General features: G+C 40.3%; 1 protein-coding gene and 1 long non-coding RNA gene across 2 annotated transcripts in view; one reads left to right on the forward strand and one right to left on the reverse strand.

Annotated features, from left to right (window-relative positions):
* Positions 1–9,327, forward strand: part of LOC116695075 (uncharacterized) — a 25,657-nt gene that overhangs the window by 6,105 nt on the left and 10,225 nt on the right. Inside the window, exon 2 of the long non-coding RNA XR_004333347.1 lies at positions 7,228–7,234. This is a non-coding gene — a long non-coding RNA (uncharacterized LOC116695075). The remainder of the gene's footprint in view (positions 1–7,227; positions 7,235–9,327) is intronic.
* Positions 5,714–9,327, reverse strand: part of hs2st1b (heparan sulfate 2-O-sulfotransferase 1b) — a 14,967-nt gene continuing 11,353 nt past the window's right edge. Inside the window, exons 6-7 of the mRNA XM_032525101.1 lie at positions 8,265–8,422; positions 5,714–7,662 (exon numbers count right to left, since the gene is read on the reverse strand). Coding sequence (XP_032380992.1) covers positions 7,436–7,662; positions 8,265–8,422 — 385 coding nt within the window. The 3' untranslated portion in view covers positions 5,714–7,435. The remainder of the gene's footprint in view (positions 7,663–8,264; positions 8,423–9,327) is intronic.

Here is a 9,327-nt window from a genome sequence, read left to right on the forward strand (position 1 = left end):
CTGCAAACTCTTATCTGCATCAGGCTCCAGTAAAAATAGGAATATCAGGAACATTAAAGTTTTCTTGGCCCAGTGCCTCTGACATGCTGGCTTAATTTTACCTTCTCTTTTCAGTGTGGCACATTTACATGGAACACAGCGAAAAGTGGTACACATAATGGTCCCCTTTGGCTAAGCGCTTAAAGGCCCTGTCCTTAGTCCCAGTGAGGGGCAGTCAAGCTGCCTCTGCTCTGCTCTGTTTGTTTTATGGAGCAGTAGTGAAACCACTTCGAGGTCAGCTAGCTTCAAAAACTGTGCTGGGTCTCCTATGGTCGACTGAAAAAAGGATCCAAAACCGATCCAGAGGGCCATTTTTTTTTTTTTTGAAATTCAGCCAACTTTCATTGACAAAAAGAGGTCATTACTCTGTGCACGGCTTCAGCAATAACAGGATCATATGCTCTGGATGGGTTGTAATGGAGACATTTTCTTTATGTTAGGGCTGCTGGACCGGCTGATCAATCAGTCTTGCAAAGGTGGTTGTGCAGGAAGAGGCAGATTATTAGGACCAAAATGTCCCCTTTCACAACATGCAGTAATGGGTCCTCCATTTGCACACCCTGGATTAATTTGAGTGCTGTCATTATGCAAGTAAAGCACAAATTGTCCAAGACCCAAGTGAAACTATTTATAGCGTTCACAAGGCCTAGAGAGACAAGTGTGCCTAATGGTGTAATTTGTATTGTTAATGGTAATGCACTATAAGTTTGTTCCATTTGGCTTTGCACAGGTGCATTAATGGGGGCTTGGTGAACCGTTTCAGTCAGCCTGAGATCCCATGCTGCTCCGCCGAGGCTTTTTTAAAAGGACCATGGCTCCCTCTGGTGGCTCAGAGCAGAACAGAGAGAGGGAAACTGATGCTAAAAGTGTACCCTTCAAACACGAGCGGGAGTCAAGGTCAGCAGAGAAGCTTGTTATTTTTTTTATTTATTTTTTTTGCTTAAACAAAAGAAAAAACCTTTTGTTGAACAGATCAAATCAAATACATCCAACAACTGTCAAACAACAACAACAACAGCATAGAACAGACTTTGGAAATATCGTGTTCCTAATTAACCTTCAAAGCTCATCAGCCACAATCAATATAGAGTGTAGCCCTTTTTTCTAATTGAGATGAAGTAATTATCAGACTGTATTCATCTCGTTAATGAAACAATGTTCCAATATGCCTGCAGCTAAACTGTTAATTGAGTTCTATTTTCTGAGACGGGCGGCCTCTCCTTGTGTCCATGGCCACAAAGCGTCAAATATGGGTTGGGGCCTTTGTGCTTGTCTCTGTGTAGACACAAGAACAGGCTGTGGACTGGTGGAGCGTGCTAGTGTTTCTCCCTACAGACACTCTCCCTCACTGCTGTCTATTCTGCCATCAGAGAAGGAGGCAAGAGTTGGTAATACAGCTGACTTCAGCAGATCATCCCTTCCCAGTCTGTTATTTCACGCTTTCAGTGGTTAAGTACTCCCTGTTGAGTAAGATATAGCAAGGCAATTACTTTGTAATTATGGAGCCAAAAAAAAACGAGAAATGGAGTCAATGAGTTACTGGGCTCGTGTAAATCACTGCAAGGGACCAGAAAATTGTCCACATATGGGAGTAGTCATTGCCCCTGTGTACAGTGTGAAATAAAACCTCCTATCCTGACAAAATCCACTTTTAAAAACCAGTGGGAAAAAAAGGCTCAACATATTTAAGAATATTCAGTGTCCACTGAGGCCTAAGATCCCTGATCTGAAAGTGTGTGCTTTTCTCAGATAGTCAGGATATCAATAACTACTCACAAATATGAACATGAGTCCACATATGCTAGTTGTATCTCTATTCTTGTAATTTATTATATATGTATTATAAGGACTTTGTTGTTTATGTAGCCAACCTAATGCTTGTTTTTTAAATTCAGTGCTTACCAACCAAAGTGTACAGTGAAAAATTAAAGGGGCGCTCCACGAATTTAATGGATCAATGCAAATGTATTAGTCACAGTGAGTATACTCTCTATAAAAAGATATCTGCAAATGAAGGCAAAATCTGTACGCAACGGGACAATATTTTGGCAACAGAAGCATTCTGGATTTCCGTTGTTGTCCGAGTAGTATTGGCCAATCAGGTTTAAGCGGGCTTTGATTGCATGCAGGTCAACATTGTGTGGAGAGAAATAGAGGCTAAATTACTTGAGACAAATTGATAGACATTAAAGTGTACTCTGCTTTCAGTTTACTGCTAAAATACAACAAACTTCAAATTAAAAACTGAGGTGAACAGAAAAAAAGGCGCTGATTAAAAATAGAGTAAGAATAAGTTGCTCAACTTGATATCGTGATGAGCAAAAAAAAAAGATTTGTTGGGTATCTTGTACATAGCCTATTTTCAGACTCATCTCATGAAATGTTATGACACGCCAATTGGTATGCCATTATATGCGTGTTATTAAGATGCATGCTCGCTTTTTAGCGTGTTTACCAACACCGTTTGGCCTCCTTTGACTTAAATTACCTTGAACTGGCGTGTGAATTTACTTGTAGCGGGTGGTATGAAAGGGCGAAATCCACATATGGAGGTCGGCGGGGGTGGTGGATGGGTAAAACACAGGACTTTCACCCAGCAGACCGGTGTCACGTTTCATAAAGTCAACTGTCGCTTTCTTCTCGCGACAAGTGGCAAAAACACCCCAAGTGGAGTGTATGTTTCCGTCTGCTGTTTACAGCTTAGGCACATATGCGGACAGCTTGATATGCGTATAGAAAGTTGGCGTGTATATTTACGTGAAGTCATGATGTCATGTTGCTATTTTTTAACAGAAACTCTGCATTACAAAAAATATAAGAGAGGTATAGAGCTCAGGAAGCTGAACCTGCCTAAGGAGCTGCTGGTCCACTTCTACACAGCCATCGTCCAGTCTGTCCTCTGCACGCCCATCACTGTCTGGTTTGGATCTGCCACCAAAAAGGACAGGAGCAGACTACAACGGACAGTTAGGACTGTGGAAAAGATCATCGGTGCCAACCTGCCCTTCGTTCATGACTTATACACTTCTAGAGTCAGGAAAAGGGCAGGAACCATCACTGCAGACCCATCTCACCCAGGACACAACCTGTTCCAGCTTCTCCCCTCTGGTAGGCGCTACAGAGCACTGTACCACAAAACCAACAGACTCAGGAACAGTTTCTACCCACAAGCCATCTCTCTGATGAACAGCTGACTTCTTACCCACAGTGTCAGGTTCAATTCTGGTCCATAACCCAGCAGCACTCTCTAACAGCACCTGTTTACTGGTTCCACTTATTATTCCACTTATATAGTATTATTCATCATTCCCATTCTCATATCTCACTTATTATTTTTTATTTATTTATCATTATCATTTCCTTTTTCAGAACTGTTCACAATGTTCATACTGTTCATATTGTAATATAATAATCGTATGTATCCTCATACCTGGCGAATAAAGCTGATTCTGATTCTGATAACTCGTTTAGTCAACTGAGAGAAAATTAATTGGCACCTATTTTGATAAAAAAAAATTTTTTTAATGGCATTCCTTACTTCCAGCTTCTCAAATGTGAGGATTAATTTTACTTTTCATTTGATATCAGTGTAAACTGAATTTCTTTGGGTCTAAGACTGTTGGTTGGACAAACGTGCAATTAGTAAAAGTCATCTTGGTCTTTGGGGAAATGGGACCGGCATTTTTGAACCCTTTTCAGACATTTTATAGAAAATATATGAAAACAGAAAAGAATCAGACAATAATCAACAATGAAAATATAGCCCTAGCGTTAAGTATGACAGACAATTACCCGGCGAGTTACAAAGTTGCATTATGGGACATGTATGATCCAGGTTGTAGTTTGACTTATTTTAAGGACTAAAAGTCAGGACGTTTTGCCCGGACAAGACGGAAATACCAATCTCCCATCTAACACTACATCTAATAGTTGTTGGATTAAACCGAATCAATGAATACACATATTCATAGTCCTCAGAGGATGTACCCTAATGGCTTTGGTGATTCAGACTTTTCCTCTAGTGCCACCATAAGGTTGAGTTGTGGTTTTGAGTGAAATGTTTTAACAACTGTTAGTATGCAAGGAAATTCCTACACACATTCAAGCCCCCCTCAGGATAAATACTACTATAGTGATCCCTTAACTTTTCCTCTAGAACATACAGGAAGTCAACTATTCAGCACTTGTCTAGTACTTTTATGACTAAATATCTCTTCATATACTGATTTTTTTCTACTTATTTGTATGTTTTACAATCTACAGTTAATGTACTGAACTGTTTAGAGCTTTTATTTATTTGCCCATTTATTTTATGTTTTGGTTTTAAGTTTTTTGCCTCCGTTTCCTCACTTATAATGGCTTGCAATTGAGCTCAGTTCCTATTTTCTGATGAATTTCCTTTTTGTCTCTATATTTTCTATATTTGAGTGATAGCCATCTGTGCTGGTTCTGTGAAAACTGTTTAGTGTTTGGACTTGGGATAATAAAATTTATGGTGATCAAACACATCATGAACATCAATTTACAGGCAGGGAATGTCTAACAGATTATAATCTCTCTAAAACATATCGAGACGCATTCATGTGAAATACAGGAAGCGGGAATTTTAAAGATTGATCATCTTCATTTACAGTGTATTTGCTTGATCCATACTCGGGACTAAAGCCGCCTACACATATAGGCAGTAAAACCACTCTGTGCTGGCCGTTTCATTGATTTCCGTTGGGGAGAACAACTATGCGCTGCATCACTCCAATTTGCTGCGTTGCGCTGCGCTCAAAGTTAAAATTTCAGCTTTGACCTACAGTAGTTGCTGCTAACCTTTCGAAAGTGCGACCAATGAGATAAAAGCTGTCGTTACCTAGCAACAGGAAATAGCTTCCATGCCACATTTGATGAAAACCTGCGCTGGGCCTCGCTCTGCGCCCTACCTAGCGGTGCGTAGTGAACAAATCGCTTATCATGTGTAGGCACCTTCAGAGTCTCGATTTTATATGGAAGTGAAACTGAAATGACTGGAGTATGCCTTTAAATCCCAGTGATAAGTAATGCAGGGCACAACGTTCCATTCCTGATCAGTGTCATCATGAATAATATGACACAAGCATGCACATTTAACACAATCAACAGACCTTTGAAGGGAAAAGAGTAAAAGGAGCCAAGACATTCGCAGTTCTGTATTTATGTTTATGTTCTTAATGGGGTGTTAAAATGAAGAGAAACAGAAACTGCAGTTCATAGGAATACACAAAAGGAAGAAAAAAAACATGATTGTTAAATCACTGGAAAATGTTTGCAAAAGAAATATCCTTAACATTTTATAGACAAACCAATTAATCAAGAAAATAAATTAACAGACGCATCAACAATGAAATTAATCGTCCGTAAAACCCCGTCCTCTAAATATTCTTTTTCATGACTCCCTTCTCCTGGTCAGGCTGTGGTCCTTTCAAATGCTAAAAACAGCTATCAGATATATTACTGATGGACATTACTATCTCTGTGATAAAATACTGATACGATAGGTCTAGAAATTGAGAACATCTCAGAGGGATTGAAAAAATTCCTTGTCACGCACCAAATGATGCAATGGTCCACTCTAAAGTCTTTTGCTACTATTTGGTAAAAAACATGTTCCCTGCATGTCAATACAGTATGTACAAACACAGCTGATTTTTGTTGTTGTTTTTTAACAGTTGTAACTAGTGATGTAACAGACCATAGTTGTTCCGTAGGGATTAACACTCACGGTTTGGAATGCATGTGCACCAGGGTTGCAAAGTTTAACCATGAACATAGTGGAAAATACAGTTCGACTGTCGCTGTGGCTTTAAGTAGGCCGATAAATCGCCATGGAGGGTTGCCGTAAAAACATACAAGCAATGCAATTGTCTGTTCATGTGAACGGCGCATTTTCAAATACGGCGCTAATATGGCACTGGTGCCCTAACAACCAGTATCTATCTGACGGAATAGCAACCCAGATTCCGGTTCTCATTCCGGTGCCACTTGAATGTCTGCGCTACTCTCTGATGCTCCGAAAAAGACGTTGGAAGAAACGATGTCACTCCCCGATGTGAGCCGAGTGCAGATTTGAGACGCGCATGCTCAGATTTAAACTGTTTAGGCATAACCTGTCATACTGAAATATGTGAAATCCATAAAATGATAACCCTATCTCATTACAAACAGTAACAGAAGATGGGAATTATATCAAAAACGTTTTATTCGATTGCTAACGTTAGCTCAAAACGCCATTCAAGTGACAGCCTTTGTTGTGTTTGATTGCTAGCTTATAGCTAAGCTAGCAGTCATTTCAAAAACGTTTTAGCTATCTATGGTTGTTTGATTGCTAACGTTAGCTCAAGACGCCATTCAACTGACAACCTTTGTTGTGTTTGATTGCTAACTTGTAGCCAGCAGTGAACCAACTTGGTTAAGTAGGTCAATTTTTACTGTATTGACATTACAGAGATCTCTCTTGCTTCTTGTATGCTACTTGTCGCAAAGTGACGTATGCAACTCGCAGCTTCGCTCAACTTACATCGGGGAGTGACGCTAATTAACACTTACGATACACTTGGCAGCAGGTAACGTTAGCATATTGTTAGCCTACTGTTAGCTAGTAGCAGGCATAAACACGGTTCAAATGCTGACAGCTAAACGGTGTAAAGTGTGACTGTATTTCACTGTAGAGGTTTCCAACACTGGGACGTAGACAGTTTGCTGCTAAAGCTATGAGCTAAAAGACATACACTAGCACTAGACATACACTGCTGTTGTTGGAAAAACAACACGTGACTAAATGCTGCTCTTTCTTGAAACTAATAAACCTTGTGGTGCATTCAAAGTTATTGTTAAAAGTAGTTATTCAATATTTTACATATATCATTTAAATTCCCACCTTTTTTGTGCTGATCTGAAAATTGATCTGAACCGTTACTCAAAAACGTGATCCAATCCGTACCGTGAGTTTTGTGATCTGTTGTACCCTTATTTTTAACTTGTAAACAAGATTTTGTGCATCTAAAATGTAGTGTGCACAAAATAATACAACAGGGAGCCAAACAGCTTTGGTGCGCTTCTGTCCTTTTCAAATCAGTCAGATAAACACATTTTTAAAATGGTTTAAAACTTGAGGCTTTTATGTTGACGCTCCACCCAAAACCCAAACTTCATTAATCAAAGGCTGCTTGTGCTTGGGTTTTCAGATGTTCCACATAAAAAAAAATGAGTCCCATCTGTCGTAGAAATCCCACTGTGCACTATGGAAGGGATTTCCTGTACTGTAACAGGCTTCACCAGCATCTCTTGATGAACTTCCTCCCAGTGTAAACGACTTCTAACAGAGTCCTGGAAAGCCCGTCCCCCTCGGCTCTCTTTTCCATCTACACGTTTAGTTCATTTTGGGGTAGATCTTTTCATAGAAGAAGCTCTGAGCCAGGACATAAAGCTCCCCATCTTTTTCCCTGACAGCATGAGCACGCACAAACTGAAACTGTTCGAGTGCAAACTCATAAAACTCGTTTTCAATTTTCCAGATGTCGGACTGCTGCAGCTTGGCTATCGTCTCTTTGGTGGGGGGCTTCTTTTCAGTGGTCTTTCGCAGATGGGACTTCTTTCCTGGAGGAACATGAGAAATTTGAATGAATCTGTCAGTCTAGAGAACACAGGGTTACTGCAGGTCGCTGAGCCAAAAAATAAACTCGGGAAAATCAAAGCTTCCCTTGAGGATTTCACTGGCAACAGAGCTCACTAGTGGACGCCACAAACAGGACAACAAAAATGTTGGAACAGCAGTTCTGACTGTAGCTATGTTTCCAGCCACACCTTCATAAGTAAATTAATGAATGTTGTTTGCAAATTACATTTCATTAGTTTGTTTTGACCTGGAGATATCCTTGCTAATATTTGAAATATACCGGCCTTTTTATAATCCAAAACTAATAATAATTGCTCATCATTTTACTCAAAAATCAGGTCTAATTTAATGTAAATGACTATTGACCATATATGCAGAAAGAAGAAGTGTAAAACTAGTAAAGCTAAAAAGGTTTAACAGAAATAAAGGGTTGTGAATTATACTTGTCTGTGCTTTATAAAAAAGCAAACCAGACCAGGAAGGACAACAAGGGCATGGTCAATGGGAAGACAACACAAGGGTTAAAAAGATGTGAAAATCGAGGAAGGTATGGACTGGTGAGTTGAGTGTGTTGTGCTGCTACCTGTTCTGTAGAGCTCTGTGGCTCCCCTGAAGAAGCGCGGCAGGGCTGCCTCCAGCATCATGATGAAGTCCTCCAGCTCCTCCGTCACTCCCACCAGCAGGTACTCATTCACCAGGTTGGCTTTGGCCTGTTCCAGGGCCCATCTGCTGCCCGCATTCCTGCACACAAACGTAGAATCAATAAAAATGAATGCCTAAGGTGCGTTTAGGAAGTGTATGAATCCACCTTTGCTAGTTTAACAGGGGAATAGGGTCTGTGCGCCTGATACATGGTTCTACTTAGTGTCTTCATTAATTCATGAGTGTGTTTTGGGCGTAACATGCAATACACCAGAGTGTCATTCCCTCTAAGCCAGGTGTGTTTGTACTTTGGCACATTGCTATTATGAAGACAGATATGCACAGTCATATTTTTAACATTTAATCTTCTGCATGTTTATGTGCTGCTGCATGTCCCTGTGTGTGTGTAACAAGCAAAGTGTGCACGGACGTTTTACTAATTCGCTGTTAAAATAACAATGAAATGCTGTGTTATTGTCCTTAGACCAGGTTTTTGTTTCCATGGCACGGTCACTTTCCACTGCCTCAAGATAGCAATACGCCAAGAATGCACCTGAACACACCTTCTTGTAAGACTGAATACGCCTGCATAATGCCGTCTTGATATTTAAATATTTATTTTCATTTGATTGTATTTTTCCTTGAATTTTCATTTTGTACCCAGGCTTCACTTGTAAATGATATCTTGATCTCAATGTGATTTCCTGACGCACGCACGCACGCACGCACGGACACACTTTTGTTGCTGTATTATTTTAGGAAAATAAATCAATACGGTATTGCAAGTTCGATTCTCTGTGTGTGGTCTACATTGGGGCAGCACAACATAAGGACAATGTGCCAAAACGTTGACCTTCCTTCCTCCACAGCGCTGCGTAGGGGGGTCTGGCTAGTCCACACAGAATTCCAGGATGGGAGAGAAACGTGTTCTGGTTTATTGGCATTTCTTTGAACCAATCACAATTGTCATGGGCCTGTCTGGATTTACCCTGCAGAGATCTGAG

Source organism: Etheostoma spectabile, chromosome 9 (assembly GCF_008692095.1).
Source record: "Etheostoma spectabile isolate EspeVRDwgs_2016 chromosome 9, UIUC_Espe_1.0, whole genome shotgun sequence".
NCBI lineage: Eukaryota > Metazoa > Chordata > Actinopteri > Perciformes > Percidae > Etheostoma > Etheostoma spectabile.